This window comes from Ceratotherium simum, chromosome 31, assembly GCF_057802395.1.
Source record: "Ceratotherium simum simum isolate JZ-2026a chromosome 31, ASM5780239v1, whole genome shotgun sequence".
Taxonomy (NCBI): domain Eukaryota; kingdom Metazoa; phylum Chordata; class Mammalia; order Perissodactyla; family Rhinocerotidae; genus Ceratotherium; species Ceratotherium simum.
Window position 1 is genome coordinate 7,835,862 of NC_141930.1, and position 21,938 is coordinate 7,857,799.

A 21,938-nucleotide genomic window follows, 5' to 3' on the forward strand; every position below is an offset into this window, starting at 1 on the left:
TCAGCATGGCCGGAAAAGCGGTTCATCGGTGCGCGCCCAGATCCGAACCCGGGCCGCCAGCAGTGGAGCACGCGCACTTAACAGCTAAGCCACGGGGCCGGCCCCCTTCACTCGGATCTTTATTATGCCCTTCCTTTTGTTAGTTTTGGATTTAGTTTGCTCTTCTTTTTCTAGTTCCTTAAAGTGTAGAGCTAGGTTATTGATTTGGGATCTTTCTTCTTTTTTAATGTAGGTGTTTACAGCTATAAATTTCCCTCTGAGCACTGCTTTCACTAAATCTCACAAGTTTTAATATGTTGTGTTTTTGTTTTCATTTGTCTCGAAGTATTTTCTAATTTCCTTTGTGATTTCTTCTCTGACCCATTGGTGGTTTAATTGTATGCTGTTTGACTTTAATAATTTTATGAATTTTCTGGTTTTCTTTTTGTTTTTGATTGCTAGTTTCATTCCATTGTGGCTAGAGAAGATACTTTGTATGATTTTAAGTTTGTTGAGACTTGTTTTGTTTTGCCTAACATATATTCTGTCCTGGAAAATGTTCCATGGACATTTGAGAAGAATGCGTATTCTACTGTTTTGGGGTGAAATGTTCTACCTATGTCTGTTAGATCTAGTTGGTTTATAGTGTTCCAGTCCTCTGTTTCCTCATTGACCTTCTGTCTGTGTGTTCTATCCACTTCTTTACATAAGGTTTTATAGACAAGGTGAGGATAGGATGGATAAGGCAGATTGGTGATAAGCCGTACAAGGAGAGTAAGAATGAAAAATACTGAATATTTAATGCATGCCTAATGTTATTATTTTAAAAAGAAAAAAATATTTTTTCCACAAGTTATATGTTTATTGCAGAAATAAAAAATACTAAAGAAAATTAAAATCACTTACAGTGTGGAAGTTTTAGATTATCTGTTTCCGGACCTTTTTCTATGTAAGTATGCTGTAACATATTTCTGTATTTTAAGAAGGCATTAGAATACACATCTATAACTTTTTCTCACTTAACTGAATTCCAAAAACATTTTTTTCTTATCAGTAAGTAATCTACAATCTCATTTCTTTTTTTTTTTTTTAAGATTTTTTTTTTTATTTATTCATTTTTTTCCCCCCAAAGCCCCAGCAGACAGTTGTATGTCATAGGTTCACATCCTTCCAGTTGCTGTACGTGGGACTCGGCCTCGCGTTGGACGGAGAAGTGGTGCCTCGGGGCGCGCCCGGGATCCGAACCCGGGCCGCCAGCATCAGAGCGCGCGCACTTAACCGCCAAGCCACGGAGCCGGCCCTACAATCTCATTTCTAATTTCTACCACCTCGTTTTTAATTGCTGCATAGCCCATTTTTAATTGTTGCAAGGTCATTTTTAATTAAGGATGCATCATTTGTAAACATGTAGATTGTTTTCTTTTTTTGCTGTTGTGAACAATATTTTGATGGAAAGGCTTGCCTATAATCCTTTATGCACTTCTTTAATTAGTTCTTTAGGATAAATTCCTAGAAGTAGAATCCCTGGGTCTAATGGTTTTTAAGGACACACAGGCATGTACACCAACAAGGCCGAAATGCTTTCCAGAAGATTCTCACAGTATAGAGAGAATAGTTTTTCCAAAACCTTGCCAGCTCTCAGGATTATTATTTCATTATCAGTAATACTAAAAAAAATAGTAGGAGCTGGCCTGGTAGGGTAGCGGTTCGGTTTGCATGCTCCCGCTTTGGCAGCCCAGGGTGTGCAGGTTTGGATCCCGGTGTGGACCTATGCACTGCTTATCAAGCCGTGCTGTGGCGGCGTCCCATATAAAGTAGAGGAAGATGGGCATGGATGTTAGCCCAGGGCCAATCTTCCTCAGCAAAAAAAAAAAAAAAAAAAAGAGGATGTTAGCTCAGGGCTAATCTTCCTCCTAAAAAAAAAATAGTGATAGCGCCTAATATCTGCAGATTACTTACTAGGTGGTGGGCACTAAACTGAGCTCTTTGCATGCATTATCTCATGAATCATCACAACAGTGTTGTGAGGCCACTGCTATTATAATCATGATTCAGTGGAGGAGGAAACATAGGTCTAAATCTCTAAACAGATTATGTAATTTTCTTTAACAAGTGAAGTTATCAGATATGTGATATGTAAATATTTTCTCCCATCCTGTGGGTTTTCCTTTCTTGATAGTGCCCTTTGAAGTACAGAAGATTTAAATTTTGATGAAGTTGAATTTATCTATTTTTTCTTTGGTGACTTGTGCTTTAGCTGTTATATGTAAGAAACCATTGCCTAATCCAAGATTATGACAATTAAGGTCACAAGGTAATGGATTGCCACATTGAGTCTTGTATCCAGGTCCTCATGAACTCTGATGCTTGTGTGTTTACCCTTTTATTTGTATAGTAGTCAGACTTTATCAGAAGTTGATCCAATTTTTCTAAAAACTACATGAGATATGGCAGATATACTATTACTTTACCTCATGGTCGTGATATAATAATAGTGTTAATAATAATAACAATTAGATATAATAAAAATCATTTATACTTAAATGATAGTTTTTAGTTTGGAAAGGTTTTACATCACAGTCACTGCTTGAAATAGTTGTAGAAACTTAAATAAGATGGAGATTAAAAAATCCCCCCCCATTATTTTTTTTTACTCCTTTTTTGAGATATAGTTTACCTACCTTCAAATTCATCCAAACATGTACAATTCAATGGCTTATGTAAATTAACAAAGTTGTACAACTATCACCACTATCTTATTTCAAAACATTTTCCTCACTCCAAAAATAAACCCTGTTCCCATTCGAGTCACTCCCAATCCTCCCTCTGCCCAAGCCCTGGCAACCACTAATCTATTTCTGTCTCCATAGATTTGCCTATTCTGGGCATTTCATATAAATGGAATCAAACAACATGTGGTCTTTTGTGACTGGCTTCTTTCGCTTAGGTTCATCCACGTTGTAGTACATATCAGTACTTCATTTCTTTTTATGGCTGAATAATATTCCACTGTATAGATCTATTTACCACATTTTGTTTATCCATTCATCAGTTGATGGACATTTAGGTTGTTTCCACTTTTTGGCTGTTAGGAATAATGCTGCTGTGAACATTCATGTACAGGTTTTTGTGTGGACATATGCTTTCACTTCTCTTGGTGTATACCTAGAAGTGGAGTTTCTGGGTCATATGGTAACTCTGTGTTTAACCTTTTGAAGAACTGCCAAACTGTTTTGCTGCCGAACTGCACCATTTTATATTCCCACCAGCAATGGTTGAGGGCTCCAATTTCTCTACATCCTTGCCAATGCTTGTTATTGTTTGTCTTTGTGATTATAGCCATTCTAGTGTGGGTGAAGTAGTATCTCACTGCATTTTTCTAATTACTAGTGCATGGTATTGAGCATCTTTTCATATGATTATCGGTCATTTGTATATCTTCTTTGGGGAAATGGCTATTGAAATCCTTTGTCTATTTTTTTTAATTGGATGGTCATTTTAGTATTGAGTTATAAGTGTTCTTCATGTGTTCTGGATACTAGACCCCTAGCAGATATATAATTTGTAAATTTTCCCCCATTCTGTCCATTGTCTTTTTACTTTCAAAATAATGTCCTTCAAAGCACAGCGGTTTTATATTTTGATCACGCTAATTTATTTTTTCTTTAGTTGGTTGTGCTTTACGTGTCATACCTAAGAAATGTTGCCTAATCCAAGGTTGTGAAAATTTACCCCTGTGTTTTCTTCCAAGAGTTTTATAGTTGAGCTCTTACATTTAGATTTCTGATCCATTTTGAGTTAATTTTTATATGTAGTCTGACTTAGGGGTCCGACGTCATTCTTTTGTACATGGGAATCCAGTTGTCTCAGCACCATTCGTGGAAAAAAAACTATTCTTTCCCACCGAATTGTCTTGGTACTTTTGTTGGAAACCAATTGACCATAAATGTACGGGTTTATTTCTAGACTCTCAATTCTACTCCATTGATTTATATGTTTATCCTTATGCCAAGTACCACACAATCTTGATTACCATAGCTTTGTAGTAACTTTTCCACTTATTATTTTTGGTTTACATCAGGGATTCTTAATCTTGCTCTCCTTTATGCTTTAAAGGTCATTCTAATATATCTATATATGTGGCTATGGTGTGCTGAACCAGGTGTGTTAACAGCACAATCTAACCAACAAAGGCGGGGAATATACTGGGTCACGTGTTGTTCAGAAAGATTTACAATGGTCTTTGTTTCCACCTTTCACAAGAGGAAGTAAGTACGTCAGAGACGTGTTAGGGGTAGAAAATGTACTTCAAAGAATAGACTTAAATGGCATCTGAAGATTTGGAGTTTGGGGTAAAGAGAAAGGTACTGAAAAGCTAACAGTGTGCAGTGAGAATTAGCCAGTAAACTGAGAAATGGAGTCAGAAAATCTGGGTTAAAATTCTGGTTTCTACATTATTAGTTTGATGCCTAAGAGCAAACCATTTAGTTTACTTGATTTTTAACTTCATTCACTCATTTTTTGTTGCCTTTTTCTTCTCATATTCTACTTTGTCAATGTATTTCTTAAAATGTGACTTCCACAACTGGTGCAATATGTGAGGTCCTGTCTGACAAACACAGAGGATTATGTTTGTTCTGGACCTACATTCCCATCAATGCCATCTAAGAGCTATGTTAATCTTTTTTTTTCTGGCAGCCACATTACATTGATTTATCTTTCTCTCCTTATCTTTGTCTCCTTTTGTACTGTTTTTCTTCACTTCATGTTCTCTAAAGATTTAATTAGCAGTGCAAACAGTTTACTTGACACTATATGTTGTCTTTAAAGGCCATGTTGTCTTTGAAATCGTGGCAGAGCTGTGCAGGAATATGGCTGGAATATGGCTTTGCAACCAACCAAGAGAAGCATCCTTCTAAGGATCTTGAATATTAGTGAATATACTCTGAGGATGCAGTTTTTCAACTTCTGGGACTGAAAGTCTCTTCCACATGGTGTCTATTTCTGTCTGTGAGTCTCCCCTTGTTCCTCTGTTTTCCTGGCTTAATGTTTTCCTCTACTTGTAGGTCTGTTGTTTGTAGATACTGCTTGCAGTTTTGGCCTCCTCAAGTATCTGTAAGCTTCCCACAACATGTCGTGATCTCTCTGTGCACGACCTGTGCCTCAGGGCTGCTTTCTCAGCTTCTGCTCCCAACATTATCTCAGTTTCTCAAACTAGATTCTTTAATGAGAGACCCTCTGTTTAGCCGAGCATCTCTTTTCACACTGGGCTTGTCAATGGTTGTTGCCATTCGATGGGTCAGCTGTCCTTGGTTCAGGGGCCCACCTCTTACCACCCAGTTGAGGCCGGCCACTTGGCATCAGGAGGTCCACACAGGCCTTCAGCAGGGCTTTCTGGGGGAGACAGTGGATTTATGTATGGCTGTGGCTTTGGCAGGCCCTGGGACCGACATTTCCAGTATAAACTCATGAAATATGCAGGAAGGTTGGATCTTGATTTGGCTTGGTTGTGCATGTTTTGGTGGGGGAGGGAGATTAGTTGGATTTAGTACACAAATAGGAGTTTCTGTCGGCATCCACATAGAAACGTCGAGCTGGAAACGTGGACCCAGTTATCAGGAGAGTGGATGTTAGAGTGATTTGAATATGGTCTATGTAGAGGCTTGAGCCCTAAGCCTCCGTGAGATAGCTGTGTAAGGAGGTACAGGGAGAGAGGAGAAGGCTGAGGACCACTCAAGGTGGGAATATAAAAAGGAGAAGCGCTGCAGGAGTCATCAGCATGTAACCAGTTTACATAACATATTACATGTTGTTTTTAAAGAGACAGACGAATCAAAAAATTTGAAATGACTCTGGAATTTTGAGTATAGTTTTGCACCGATCATCTTAACTTACTAAATGACTCTTGCTGTGTTCTTACCCCCACCCCCTTCCTTGTAGGTAGAAGAAGAGATCCAGACCCTGTCTCAAGTGTTAGCAGCAAAGGAGAAGCATCTAGCAGAGATCAAGCGGAAACTTGGGATCAATTCCCTACAGGAACTAAAACAGAACCTGGCCAAAGGGTGGCAAGATGTGACGGCGACGTCGGCGTATGTTCCCTCTATCATCCGTTTTTATAGCGAATGTGAAGGACACTTTTGCTCCTTTTGTCTGGGGAGAAATGGAAAGGGGATGAGGATGTTTCTGTGACTTTTCTTTGTAACACACAAGGCACTTTCCCCCCAGTTCTCAAGTGTGCGTGACTCTTCTCTAACTTTGGTCTTCCAGACTGTTCTAGGGAATAGAGAGAACACCAGCCTCCTATCTGAGTTGAAGAAATAAAATTTAAGTTCCAAAAATGTTATATATTGACTTGGCAGATATGTACACGTGTCATTCAGTCCTCAGAATGACCCAGTGGAGTGGGTGGTGAGATGGCCCTAGATAAGAAAACAGGATCAGGTGAGTTTTGAGGTGACAGACCTCTCAAAATGAGGAGGCAAGAGCTGGCCCCGTGGCGTAGTAGTTAAGTGCGCACACTCCGCTGCTGGCGGCCTGGGTTCGGATCCCAGGTGCGCACCACTGCATCGCTTATCGGGTCATGCTGTGGCAGCGTCCCATATAAAGTGGAGGAAGATGGGCACAGATGTTAGCCCAGGGCCAGTCTTCCTCAGCAAAAAGAGGAGGATTGGCCTGGATGATAGCTCAGGGCCGATCTTCCTCAGCAAAAATAAAACAAAACTGAGAAGGCAGGATTTGAACTCAGGTCTGGACAAGTTCAGAGCCAGTATTCTTTTACCCTGCTCTCTGCATAGCATAAGACTCTGGGGTCACCATCTCTGGTATGTGCTGGTGGCAGAGGCCCACCCTGTAATCTTTTTGTTTTTTTGAGCACACAAATTTTGGTATGGCGTTATCGTGGTGTTAGTTCTGTTTCCTGGCACATGGAGGGAGCAGGCTTCTGGTAACGGATGCTGAACCGCGTTGTGTGTCGTCTGTATTCAGTCCCATCTGCTGAGCTGGTGACCAGCAGCGTGAGGCTGACTGTGTAGTGATGTGACAGTACCAGGGTGCCCAGCCCTTTGGTCCACTTCCTCCCCATCTCAGTAGGCAGTGGAAAAGCGTGCAGAAACTCTTCTTTGACTGTCTCGCCATAAACCTTGTGTGTTTTTGTATTTGATCTTGACGGGTGAGTAAGAATGCTTGAGCCTTCCCTTCTGTACTGTGGGAATCTTAACCTCTTTGGTGTAGGTACCTTATTGTTCTGTTTTGTTTCTCCCTTTGCTAACCTCCGGGGAGATGGGAAGAGGGAGATGGTAAATCACACCTTTGTTTTACAGCAAACATCACCCTCGAGTCCTTTGACATATTGTACCTTTTACGTGATCGGTTGAAAGTCTGCAAGTCCTTTCTTGGTAGCTGTACAGACATGCAAAATTTAAAAAAATTCTTTATGCCCATACAATTTATTTGGATAATAAAGTCTACACGGGCCCTACCTTGCTTCTGACCCCTTTTTGGGAGAGAAAATTGTCAAAGGCACGTGAGGAATTTAATTGCATTTCTGTTTTGTTTGGCTTATGTGGAAGAGGAAAGAATAGGAGGTATAATTTCTTTCAGCCCCTGGCTCATGTTCTCTTTGCTCTATGACTATTTTTAGCCCTTACCCTGACTTCTTAGGCCCTGCCTTTACAGGCCTCTATCTTTCTGGCCGTCCCAGGGTGCTGCAGAAGATTGTGCCTGAAACGATGGGTAAGGATAAAATGATGTGATGATGCTGACCTGGTAGTTGTGAAGGATTTTAGATGTTCTAAAAAATTTTTTTTGAGAATTCTCCAAGAAGTGGTGATCACTGCTTTAAATAATTGCTATTAGCAAAGTTTGCTTACTTTTCTTTGCTCTGTTCTTTTATAATTTAATATAGATACAAAAAGACATCAGAAACCTTATCTCAAGCCGGACAGAAGGCTTCGGCTGCTTTCTCATCTGTTGGATCCGTCATCACCAAAAAGCTGGAAGATGTCAAGTATGTCCTCCTTCCTCCCTGCTCGTTAAATAGCTGAGGCAAATTAAAATATGTTGTGGTCGCGTTTGTGGCCTGACTTTGGCTCTGGGTGATGCTATATTCCCTCTGAGTGAGGGAGGGCACTCCTTCAAACCCGGACCTGAAATCTTGCCTAAATTCTTTCCGGCATAGCCTTCTAATTTTTAGGCATAGCATTCAAAATGATCATCTTATGAATCTATTGAAGGCCATTGAAAAATTCTGGTTGTGAACTTTTGTCCTCCTAGTCCTTCCTGGTGACCCATGGTAAGTCTGTCTCTTGTGGTGGAAGTTTGTGGTTGTGGCCGAGCCTGGTGTTTTCCTGGGGCTGCGTCCAGGAGCACTGATGTGCCCGTTGGCACTGTGACCTGCCCTCACTTCTGTGTGGCACATTTTTATCCCGTGGTGTGATTACAACATGCTCCTTTGTGCACGGATTTGTACTAATTTGTAAGCCGTATCTACGTTCATGCTTAGGCCTCAATCTTGATTTTGAGCTGTTGCTTTTTCTTTTGCATTTATATTTTAGGTTAGTCTGCAGAATTTTTCTAGCCATTTTGATAAAACCACTTCACAGTGCTTTTGTGTCCCCGCCTCCCACCCCCCATGTGGATTAGAAAATGACAAACGTGGTTTAAATTTGCTGTGCTCTGTTGGCATGAAAGATTCGTGTTTTAAAAACAAAACCCTCAGATTGCATGACTTTGTGTTTTTCATTTGTGGAGAACGTAGATTTTACAACCAGAATTTTTTTGGTTGAATGAGTTTGCCAGTCAATGTATTGTACTTTGTACCAAAAACACCAAATGACTTGTTTATTATATTTGGACTCGCATCATTCTAAGCCTCATGTCATAAACATAGCTTTCTTGAGCCCTTTGGACAATTATATGTACATCTCTTAGGTGCCCTCCTTTCTTTTTATGCCGACTCAATTGTGTAGTGCTTTAGGGTCCAATTCAAACCTTATACAACTTTTAAAAAGTCGGTTATTTAATTGTTTTAGATTTACCAGAACTTCCTTTCTTTTTTAATGCTTACTCTGGCTTCTTGCAGATTGCAAGCCTTTTCACATTCCTTTAGGTAAGGAGAGTTTGAACCATCACGCAGCTCAGCAGTTGTCTAAGACAAGTGTGCTTAATTAGATGATTATGCCTCGTTGGATGGTTGTATCTGTCCACCACATAATTTTCTTGCATTTGGACTATCTTTTTCTCTAGTGCGTTCTGATTTTTAAGGGAGAGTTTCTTGTATACCGTGGGTAATGGATAAATTAAAAGAAGCGTTTGACACTGTCGTTCAAGGAATATGGAAATGATTTTGACATTTCTTTTTTACTTTTTTTTTTTGGTAACAAGAAACAGCTCTACCATGGCATGCAGAATTCCTCCCTTTTAATGTCTGACTTTGTTTGTTTGTTTTTGATGCTTTAATTTCTTTGGTGCTTTTGTAAGGATGTTGGAATTCTCCTTCACCTGGGGCCCATTATGCAGTTGTAATAGACCACATATGTACAGCCTCATGATGTTAGTCTTCTGTCTTACACAGGTTACTCTGTTGTTTTTATTGTGGTTGAATATACATAAGATAAAATATACCATTACTCTGCACTTTTCAGTACTTGTCTTACTAGCTTGTAGTTTTTACTATTTTATTATTTCTTACGCTAATTAAATTCTTCAACTATGCATGCAAGGAAATTTCATGGTTGCAAAGGGAAAAATAAAGTATATTAGGCCAAAAAAGAAAGCACATTAAAAAGATGTCAGCCCAAACCGTGCCTTATAGAAGGAATCTTTGTGATGTTGAGCAAACCTCTCCTCTCTCTCCCATACAGACTCTTTATCCAGTTGGTAGTCGAAGAAAACTAAGGTGGAGAAGGTTCTTTAGAGTGTAAGCAGGAAGAATAATATAGTCATGTCCATCTCTCTTCCTGTTAATGCGAATCGTCTTCTCAAGCAGTCAGTTGCCATGGTCTAGCACTTTGTCTTCTTAAGTAAGCAAACAGATAGTAGAGCTGAGGCCCTGGAAGTCAGAGTAAAGCATAGGGATAAGTCAACTTCAAGTGGTGAATTATTTAAAGTTAAAATTGTGCTTAAAAAAAAAATCAAGGGGCCGGCCTGGTGGCATAGCGGTTAAGTTCACGTGCTCCGCTTCGGCAGCCCTGGGTTCGCAGGTTTGGATCCCAGGCGTGGACCTCTGCACTGCTTGTCAAGCCATGCTGTGGCAGCGTCCCATATAAAGTAGAAGAAGATGGGCATGGATGTTAGCCCAGGGCCAGTCTTCCTCAGTACAAAGAGGAGGATTGGCAATGGATGTTAGCTCAGGGCTGATCTTCCTCACAAAAAAATAAATAAAAATAAAATAAAGAAATCAGCGACAGGAGGTGATTCTGTATCTTTGGTGTTCAATTAAAAATGGCCTAAGTGCTCCAGGCAACTGTTAAAACAATTTGATCTAAAGTTTTTGAGTTGTGTGACTACGTGTTGGGTCACATGATTCATTCTACTGACATTAGAGTCCCTCTGTGGACAGGTCCAAAGGATGTAACCGTAAACCAGACATGGTTCTTGTTCGAAGAGACCTTAAAATGTTTGAGCGGGTGGAGTTGGGGAAGGAAGTGGGGACTAGGAATGACTTAAGAATGGAAGAACCCTCTTAATGCTTCGTTATAAAACAATGTTAGATGTGAAATAAAAATATAAAAATATGTGTCTTTGGGGACTGATGTGTTTCATCACTGTTCTTCTCTTTGCCTTTAAAAGAGGAAGCAGATGTACTTAAGATGGCTCATATGTGCTGTCATGCTGTCTTATTGATTCACTGGGAATAAATTGAGTATTGCTGCTCTTTTTTTTTTTTTTTTGAGGAAAATTGGCCCTGAGCTAACATCTGTTACCCATCTTCCTCTTTTTCTTTTTTCTCCCCAAAGTCCCACTACATAGTTGTATATCCCAGTTGTAGGTCCTTCTAGTTCCTCTGTGTGGGGCGCGGCCTCAGCATGCATGATGAATGGTGAGTAGGTCCACGCCCAGGATCCAAACCGCGAGCCACCCAAGCGGGAACGCGCGAATTGAACCGCTAGGCCGCCGGGCCAGCCTCTGCTGCTCTTTTCTAGCTCCTTATACAGTCATTTTTTTTTCCTTTAAAAAATATAATTGAGATTATACTCGACCATTTTCATCTTGTTTTTGCTAATATATTGCATATTAATCCGTGGAGATTAAAGTAAGGCTTTTGATTAAAACTTGGAAATGAGACACGTAAGTTTATCTTTTGAAAGCTAACTTTTATAATTCTCACAGATTAAAAATTGCATGAAGTCACTTAAAAAAATCATTTCTAGGTCAAGAAGTCCTGATTGTAATCTGATTTAATGAGTTCATAGATAAAAAATATTTGAAAACATATAATAGAAATATATAAAAACATATGTAATAAAAAACATATAAAGAAAAACCACATCTTTTAGATCAGTGGGTCACAGAGGCAAATATCAGCCACGTGCCCCCAAGAACTGTCCAAGGAGAGGGAGTGTGGACAGATTTTGAGTGTTTCAGTCCCGACCTCAAGGCTTCTTCTCCCGTGGAGACGGTGGCAGGAGGCCCCTTTGACTTGTGCTTGAAATCGTCGGTTAATCCTGTTAACTACCCTGTGTTCTGAGTCCACGCTTACCCAGCAACTTGTGGCGATGATTTCACACTGACAGAATTGTGGATATTTTGCTGACTTGAATGTTAGACACAGCAAGTTTTTATTTTACATTATCAGTTAATAAATTAGCACTTGGGATTTAGGTATTTGTCTTATGCCTTGGGTGGCTGCATGAAGAGGAGGAAGTGGAGGAGAAGAGAGAGATCTGTTTCTGATGCCCTGAGAATTGGGTGTCTGCGGCTGCAAGGCTGAGGGCCAGACGTGGGACCTGGTAATGAGGACTGTCCTCAGAGGCCCTCTGGGGACCACCAGTTTCCCCCCAGGTGGTGTGTTCATATCCACCCCTTCCTGTTTGCTTATTTTCTACACATTGACTCATGCTTTTAATTTTTTGAGAGAAACTTTAGAAGAGCCTTCTCATTTCACTTGGTGCCCATGTTAAACATCAATTTTACCATTAATAATAGCATACTATAATAATTCACCAGCCTCATTAGTCAAGTATGTTGAATATATTTAAGAGGAAGTGCTAATTAACTTTGCCTTTGTTTCCAAAGGAAATTTCTCCATTTTACATGTATGTTTCTTCATATAAACCTCTAGATATTTATTTGTTTTGGGCTCATTAAAGTTATTCCAGACAATTCTGTTTTACTGAAAATTTCCACCACTTAATAGGAAAACAAACGATCTCTTTTCTCTTGTCAGAAACAGAGTACCTTTTGATTCAAATGTGAAAAGCTTTAATGAATTTTTCTACCTTTCATGGCCATATTTCCTTATTTTAGTTCCCACACTTGTTTATTCATTCATTCTTTCCTTCAGAAGTATTTATTGAATGCTAACTGTATGCCAGGCAATGTTCTTGACTGTAGGGTTGAAGTTACCAACTGAAATAACAGCTGGGTGAAATTTGAAAGCTTTAAAGAATATAATCTAATATGAACTAAGCAACGTGTTTCAGTTTAAGTCATTGATAATAATAATAATGGTGAACAGTTACGTTCCAGGCAAGACTATATATCGTACCTCTGAAGTAGGTGCAATTATTTTTCTGATTTTTCAGATGAGGAAACTGAGTCACAGAGAGATTAAGTGACATCCTGAAGGTCACACAGTTAAGTGGCTGAAGGTCAGGAAAAAACCCAGGTACACCCTAGTTCCAGAGCCTGTACTCTCCTCTGCATTTGTTGCTTCCCCAGAGCAATGCTAGTTCAAGACTGTGCCCCTCCGGGCACTGTCCAGTGATTAACGTTAGTTCATCATTTACAATCAAGAGATCATTGTAAGGGCAAAATGGAACAATAATACATGGACAGCTCTGAAAAGCACGCCTGGCACATAGTAAGTGTTCAAGCATGTTAACCATTAACTCTTCCTTTTCTTTTTCTATCTGCTACTTACTACTTCCTTCCTCCCTTTACCCCTCCCCCTTTATTTTTATTACGGATGAAAAGATCAAATAACTACGTAAGAAACAAGGAAAATTTAAAAAGTCAATTAAAAGCTTTTTAAAAGAATGACTTTTCCGAAGTAAGAGTGAATATGAGATTGAGGAGTGCTTAGTGAGTCTGAGTGAGAATCTGGTTGCCCTCTTTGATTTTTTTTTTTCCCTCGGTATTTTGAGGAACCCAAGTTTGAGGGTTACAAACCAAGCTGGAAAAAGTTTTAACAAAATTTGCTTTATAGATGCTGACTAATCCTCACAACATATCTATTAGAGACAATTCTGGTCCAGCAGCAACATGGCTTTTGGTTTTGAAGTTTTCCATATTATATTTAAACTGCAGTGAAATTGGAGATGATATGTAAGTCGAGGCAAGTAGAAGCTTTGTGTAACCTTCTATAGAGAAGCTAGGAATGCAAGAACAGCTGCCCTCTAGTTAGATTACAGACTAGCCACCAGCAAAATGGGATTTCATCTAAATATGGATTGTAGAAAAGTTCAGATAACTGGATGGACTTGGAATTGATATGTACTTTTTGTTCCTACTGAAATGGCTACCTCGAAAGTAGGGCAGACCTTGACTTTGTATCTAACTGTATGAATTTAATTCATTTAATTCTTTGTTTAGTAGGCATATTTTTAATCTTTTCTTATTGTGAAATATAAAACGTATAGAATGAGTGCTCAAAACCAAACTCAGAACTCAGTGATTTATTACAAAATAAACATCTTATTGTAATCACTTCCTTGCTTTTTCTTATGTATTTACGCTAAACATATTTAGTGGCTGTATTCTTCATGGCACTCAAAGATTTAAATTCTTCATCTGCCTTAGCTATTAATTGAAACTCAACACCAGCAGGTATGATTTTGTTATAATCCTGTAAAGGACCCTAAAGTCCTTTGCAAGAGGTGCTACACTGTTTCTTAGAATTCTCAGTGATCATTTTTAATATTCTTTAAGTCACATCACAAACATCATTGGCACCTGCTAGGGACTTAATAACTTAAATGCCCCAAATGATCAACTTCTGCCTTGGTTTTCTTGGAAGCGTATTGGTAGTCCTTTCCTGTAGTAATACTACAAAAACAAATATTAAAAAAAATTGTATTTCTCACGTGATTGATTGTCTTCTCCTGTTTGTCAGTTTCCTCTTCCTCCTGAGGTCCCTCGCATGGATGCTCCACTTCCATCCATCTCTCACCCGTCAGGGGAACATTCCGTGATTAGAGTCATGCATAGCTCTCCTCTACCTTCTTGTTTTTATTCTCCATCCCCTGATAATTCCAGGTGACTTTTACAATTTGATTTTTCAGCTTTTACGACCTCAGGATTTATTTCTTATGTAGGATGATCCTGAGTTAATTCTTGCCCTGGATGTTGAATTTACAGTCAACTTTATATCTAGAATTCATGTTTATGATCATTCCTTTCACTCTGCCTTTGCCCTGTTCCCTCTTAACTAGCTTGTGTGCTGGTTAAAGGGGCTCAGAACCCACCAAATGGCCATTGGAGGAAATCCTCTTTTATGTGGGTGCTTAGGGACAGTGACTAGAATTAGCTGTGCATTTCTGAAATTTGTACTTACCTTATCCACCCATTTCCTCATTTCGTTCATACTATTGAATTCAATGTGTGAGTCCTGGTAAGCAATTTATCACACATTCGGCCATTACTCACCTTCTTTTGCCAGAATTGGGTGATTTCTGCCAAAATGAATGTTCTAGTGAAGAGTCTTTTGGTTATGAGGAACAGAAAACTATGTAAGTTAGCTCACCTAAAAAGGGGAATGTGGGCCGGCCCTGTGGCTTAGCGGTTAAGTGCGTGCGCTCCGCTGCTGGCGGCCTGGGTTCGGATCCCGGGCGCGCACACACGCACCGCTTCTCTGGCCATGCTGAGGCCGCGTCCCACATACAGCAACTAGAAGGATGTGCAACTATGACATATAACTATCTACGGGGCTTTGGGGGAAAAAAATAAATAAATAAATAAAAAAAGGGGAATGTGTTGCACACAAAGAAAGTTCTTTTGGGATCCAAAGAGAGGAAAGGAAGCAGCCCCCCACCCAGCCCAGTCCTGCTGATTGGAAAGCCGTTAGAAATCAAGGTAGCTTCTAGAAACCAAGAAACCTGTTCCTCTTCCACTGAGCCCTCTTTCCTGCATGGTCGTCGCTCCCTAATTTTCTCTGCTTCTCTCTGTGCTCATATTCAGTCCTTTCTTTGGGAACTGGCTTCTTCTGCATTCTTGCAGCTTGTACCTGATCCCCAAAACTGTCTTCCTCAACATCAAAGCCCACATGACTTTCTAGCTCAAGTCCTACCGCCAACTGACCAGTGGCTTAGTGTCCTAATTACAGAATCCCAGGATAAGAATCTTACTTGTCTGAACTCTTTTTTTTTTTTCCATCAGTCCAAACAATTTGTAGATCACAAAGAGGTTAGCCGTGGTGGGTGGAGCTCTAGTGATGCAATTATCATATTGAGAGAAGGTGGCTGGGGCAATGTGGCTAGACAGGCAGCGTCTTTAGGAGGGTCTAAGGAAGGGCAGGTAATGTTTGCAATTCAGGTATTGTAAACAAAGAAGGATGATTTTTATTAATCTCTGTCCTTCAAATGTGGATCCAGTATACTGCAAAAGATCAAGCAGGAAAAGAATTAGCAAATTCCTCCCGAAATAGATTATAGTCTTATACCCAAGATATCTACCAGTGTTATAGAATAGAGAGAATGATGAGCTACATGGATCTTTTCCTGTTACATGTGTTATGTATGACATTAAGTAGAAAGATGTCCAAATATTTTACTGATTACCTTGATTACATGAACTGCCAGCATATTTTGATTTGTATCAAGATCATACTCCATATTATTACATATTAAAGCAAAACTAGATTTGGGGAGCTACACTTGAAACGTTGTCATTTGTAACAACTGAGTCTTTGAGAGAACTAAATCATACACACAATATTTAAATATAATTGAGAATACCTTGGACTGTCCAACTTACCCAAAGGAAAGATTATTTACCAAAAATGCTGTATCGATCAAAATATTGTAAGCGTAGTAACAGTATCAGGAGGATAGAGTGACTTTATGAGCCCAAGAATTAAGGTGCTTTCATCTTGTAAGGTGATCTCTATGGGAGACAGCTGAGAGTAGATAACCTTGAACCTGAACAGTCCATGAACTGCATTGCCCTTGAATAAGAAGTTGATCCTAGTAAAGCAGGGGGCTGAATATTATCTGAATGGCCATTCAAGACATTTAGCTTAATTGGGATGAAGTACAAGTGTCTCTTACTAGAAAATTGATCCTACTACCACTAAGGAGAGATCTTTAAATCACTTAAAGTTGTCAAATAGGCGATTTATTTTGAAACTTTCCTGTTCTGGCTTGGTAACGAACATGTGGCCTTCACTGGCCTTGCTTGTGGTGTGTGTACATGTGTGCGTGTGCTTTATTTTTTGAGGGGAGGTGGTGAACATTGAATTGAAGTCCCGAAGACCCAAGTTCCATTCTTGATTCTGCTGTGACCTTGGGTAAATCATTTAACTTCTGAGCCTTGGTGCTAGATGCCTTACAGATACAGGTCAAAGCACTTTACAGTTTGCAAAGTGCTATAAAAACGCAAGGTTGAATGATTAGCTCTATTAACTACTGGGGTTAAATTGGCTCGTGAATGAAAGCAAGTTATGTTGGAAAAGCTTTGATCCCCTCCACCTCAAAAAAGTAGATAATTCTTCATGGTGCCAAAGGAACAAGCTCTTAGAAAGCTAAGTTGTGTTTGCTTTTTTATAAATGTCTAATCACCACTATACTAACTTCATTTCTGTCTCTCTTTAATGCTGCCTCTTAGTATACGCTCCATTCAGCATTCAATTAGCATGCCTGCTATGAGGTAAAGTATATTGTTACGAAATGTAGTTCATCTTATGCCTTCTTATTGTTTATTTAGATGTTTAACTTGAACTATTCTGAAGTGGGGTACTAGAATTCTACTCTAAACAAGCTACACATTTAACATTATATCAGTTTTCAGTTGCTCTGCCTGTAATGTTAGGAGGGATGCAAGAGATCCATTAACTGTTTATGATTCTTTTTTTAAAGACAATTATCTGTATTTTATTTTGTACACCTATTGAATTGTTTCATATCTGAAATCAGCTTAATTGAAAAAGTGAACACTACTCATCTAACAAACCTTCTCTTTTCGTGGATGTAGGTGGCCCACCACCTCTGTCTGCATTCGCTGTAGCTATGCCCCCCTTTTCTTCCATTCCCCCTACTTCCACTTCCCTCATCCCATTGTGACATTTGGAGCCAACTGGGGCTTACTTCTCCTGTCCTCTTTCGTCAGTAAGCACTTGCCAGGGGCTCATGTTGTCTCACCACACCTTTCTAGAGAGGCAGAGGATTTTGAACAACATGTGCTTGGCTTAATTGAGTGTACATCAGAACTACCTGGAGGGCTCATTAAAGCCCCCTGGTTGCTGGGCACCACCCCTGCTTTCTGATTCTGTAGGCCTGGGGTGGGACCTGAGAATCTGCATTGCTAACAACTTCCCAAGAGCTACTGATGCAGCGGGTCTGGGGACCACACTTTGGGACCGCTGCCCATCACCACTGTTGGAAGGAGGAAACCCCTTGTGCCCTTCCTCACCTATTTCATCTTGGTGGTAGGAAGGCTATTCGAGGTCAGGTGGATGGTGTAAAAGCTTCAGAAAGCCAGGTGTGAGCGACGTAGGTGCTGTGATCCTCCTTAATTCATATGGGTGAGTGTGAAGGCGTGGGACGGCTTCTCGTGGGCTGGCTTCTCGTGGGCTCTGAGTGCTACTGTCAGTGGGGCAGCTGTGTGAAGTAGGCAAAGCCACGTTTCTGTGCTCCTCCCTTCCTTTCGGTCTCTCCTTTCCCTGTTTATGTGAACCGGGATCCCTGTTATGGAACCTCGTATGGTCTGCTTGTCCTGCTCGGTGACGTGGGTTCACATGGGAATCTTGCTAGGCTGCCTCTGAATTTACACAGGAGTTCTAGAGCATAGTGCCTTAACCAGAATTAAACTGATCTAATGGTGGCATGTGCGTGATTAGTTGGGTGGAGAAGGGACAGAATTGATGTTTTACCTGGCTTTGTTCCCCCTCCTCATACATGGACTTGGTTATATCTATACCACGCATTTCTGAGATGGGCTCTGTTCGTGGAATCAAAAGCATCATTGTGGAAGTCTTAGAACAGAAATTGATCATCTTACATAATAACACATAGTTGTGTGTATGCCTGTACACACGGTACAGATAAATATATCTGTTTTTCTGCTGATTGAGAATAATGGTGAAGAGGAGTACAATCAACTAATGATGTTTTCAAAATTGATGGTTTTTTTTCAGTTGTAATTTTACTATTTGGTTTTCTTTTCTCTCCATAGAAACTCCCCAACTTTCAAATCATTTGAAGAAAAGGTCGAAAACTTAAAGGCAAGTAGAGAGATGAATAGGTCTTTGTGATGGTATCTTCCTTGGTAACTTAATTTTCTTTGTTGTGGGTAAATTATTCACATTAGTATTTCTTTCTAAAAATATTTAGAGAACTTTAATAACTTTATTCTTTACATTACTGATGGATATTTAAGGTGATCTGTACTCGTTCAATCAGTTTTTTTGGGTGTACGTTGTAGCCTTGGCAGCGTGATAAGTGCTGACGGGAATTGTGTCATTTAAAAAGCAGTAGTACTTTAGGAGCTTGTGCCGCTTTTTGCTTTATTTACTTCAAATACACTTGTAATTGGACAACATTTAATATAAATTTTATTGTAGAAAATTAAAAATATAGAAAAGCACAAAAAATAATACACAATAAAAATTGGTCCTCCCACCCAGAGACAGTGATATGTGTATGTAGGAGGATGGTGCTGTTAAGCTTTGCGAAAGAACCATACGCATAAACATTTTCCTATATCATTACGTATTCGTCCTCAATATTGCGTTTGATGGCTGCTTGCACGTGCCGTATCGTGGATATTGTTTGTTTCATCTTCAGTTATTGGACGTTTTGATGATGATGATGATGCTGTGGTGATCATCATTGATGATTCACTGTTCTATTTTTTGATTGCTTCGATTTCAGTGAAGGTAGACATTTTTCTGTAATGATTAGCTTTATTAATTTGTAAGTTATATTATCTTCAAGATTTTATTCAAAACTATAAAATCATCAACTCTTAGGAGCACAAGTGAGCAGAAAGGTTGTCTAGTTCCCATCCACTGCCCAGCCTTCTCTACGGAGATGGTGCCAAGCCAATATGTTCATTTCTTCCTAAACTGATTCTGATAATTATTGTGGATATTTTTTAAGGATTAAAACTAATATCTTAAATGTTTTATATAAATCAGCTTAAGAACAAATATTCAGATTTAGTCTTTCAGAATTGTAATTGAGTCCCTTATTTTTAAATGCATCTTTTTTAAATTACAGAAGCAGGGTATGCTTGTGGAAGAAAACGAAACACTGTACCATGATCTGGATCTTTTTTCTTGCACATACAAATGCTAATACACACCTTTTCTGTGTCTACATAAATGTATATATAAATTAAATTTTCAAAAAGGGATCACACTGTACACACAGTCCTTGTTCATTCAGCCCCCACTAGCATGTATGCTCTGTGAACCCTCAAACTCAGGAAGCTGTTGTTTGTGCTCACTGATGCTTCTCAAGGGCCTAGAATAGTCCTTGGCACGTTACAGCTACGTAATATGTATTTGATGTGCAAAAAATGTATCATAGTCATTCTTCTAGGTCAGGACAAGAGACCTGCTTTATTCTTTTTAATGCCTAGTCATGTATGTGAAAACAAACTCTCCATTTCAGGAAGTCAAGGCTTACTATAATTCAGTTCTCAATGTTTTAGAACTGTCATAGCCTTCCCTGGAAGTCTGTCCTAAGCATTAGTTTTTGAAATGACTGATTGGAAAACCAGACAATCTATGTTCTTTTTGAAGATGAGGAGAAACTTCCAGGTCATTTACTATATACTCCCCTTCTGAATATATTAAGATTCTATAAATTGTGGTGAAATCTGCTTTTGAAGTATGACTAGGCACCATTCAGATAAAAACATGTAGTTTTAAAAAGTATAGTAGTATATTAAACAGATATCCCCAAGGAAGCTGTAAAATATAGTTGTATGCTTGGGATCTAGTTTTATTAAATTACATTTATATTCAGTTAAATACGTGATCTACATGTCCTTACATTTAGATTTTGGATTGATTCATTTGTGATATTGAACATTTACCATGTGCCAGACGATGAGTGTCAGGCACTGGAGATACCATGGTGAGCAAGAGAGACACAGACCCTTTCTGCAAGATGTTTAGACAATTAGATGGCCAATGAAAATAAAGTGAGGTAAGGGAAAGTCATGGGTGTGATGAGGACCAGTAGCAGGAACCTCTATCATAGCTTGGCAGGAGGGAAGGTCAGAGAGGGCTTCTCAGAGGATGCGATGATATAAATGGAGGCCTTTAGGTTGAGGGGAATGTTTGAAGCTTTGGGGTGCCTTTGAGGAACACCAAGAGCTTGGCTGTGCGTTAGGGTATTGAGCAGGAGATGAAACTAGAGAGATGGGTGGGCCACGTTACAAAATTTGGACTTAGTGCAATGGGAAGCCATTGAAGGATTTTAAACAGCCCAAGTTGCGCATTCTTTTGTGCATTTAGAAAGATCACTCGCTGCCCTGGCGATCTAAGAGCAAGACTGGAGACAGGGGGAAGGAGCTGGGAGGAAGGAGTTGTAATACAGGCCAAAGATGGTGGTGGAGTGAATTAGGTCTGTGCCAGTGGGACCAAGTCGAGAGAGATTTAGGATTTCGAAATAACAGACAAAAACTTAGTGATTGCGTGAATGTGGAAGAAGAGGGGGAAGGATCCAGTATAACTCCCAGGTGTCTGACTGGAGGTGCTACTGCCATTGAAAGTCTTAAAAAACAGAGAAGGGCCCAGTGGTGGGGCGGAGGAGTTCAGTTTTAGACATGTTGAATTGTAAGGGTCTTAACATATTCTTATAATTAAGGAATGTGTTTTAATACATTTAATAGATATACAGTGGATACAAGTTATGTAAAATTTTCAAACAACTCAAACATTTTGGATGGGAGACCGAAAAGAACGAGAAAGAGAGAATTTTAACTAGATTCCAATTGTTAGTGAGTCTCGGGCAGTCAGTTAAGATTGAGCTAGGAGTAAGGTCAGGTTAAACCTACTATAAGTTGCATCCTTGGTCATTAACTGGTGTCTTAATGTTAGTCAGCTATCCTGTTGGTCAGTCCTGAGATGTAACACACAGAGAGAGTATAGATACATCAGCATTGTTAAGGATGAAGTGACGTGTAAGGGTTTTGAAAAGCATAATATATTACACAAATGTAAGATTTATTGATTCAAACAAATGTTTATTGATAAAATTTCAGGCCAGATGAGTTGGAGTAGCGATTCACAAACCATAACGTGTATAGGAAGCACCTGGAGATCTTGTTACAGTGTAGGTTTCAATTTTGTAGATGGAGGTGGGGAGGCGGTCTGAGATTCTGCATTTCTAACAAGCTCCCAGCTGATGAGTCTGTAGGGCCTTGTATGACACTTTAAGTAGCAAAGGGTTAGAAAGCTTAACACTGTAACTGGGAAAAGTACATGTATTTCTTTCCTTTGTTCCACTCAATAATATTTCTTGGATGAGTGTAGCTGAATGAACAATTTGATGGAATACAAAGTGTTACCCAAATATAGAGTCCAATAGATCATTTAGAATAAGTCTCACCGAGTTCTTCAGACAAATTTCCCT

At 39.5% G+C, this 21,938-nt stretch overlaps 1 protein-coding gene across 1 annotated transcript in view; it reads left to right on the forward strand.

Annotated features, from left to right (window-relative positions):
• TPD52 (tumor protein D52) overlaps window positions 1–21,938 on the forward strand; it is a 115,251-nt gene that overhangs the window by 90,247 nt on the left and 3,066 nt on the right. The window contains exons 3-5 of the mRNA XM_087420404.1: window positions 5,920–6,068; window positions 7,883–7,984; window positions 18,526–18,574. Coding sequence (XP_087276530.1) covers window positions 5,920–6,068; window positions 7,883–7,984; window positions 18,526–18,574 — 300 coding nt within the window. The remainder of the gene's footprint in view (window positions 1–5,919; window positions 6,069–7,882; window positions 7,985–18,525; window positions 18,575–21,938) is intronic.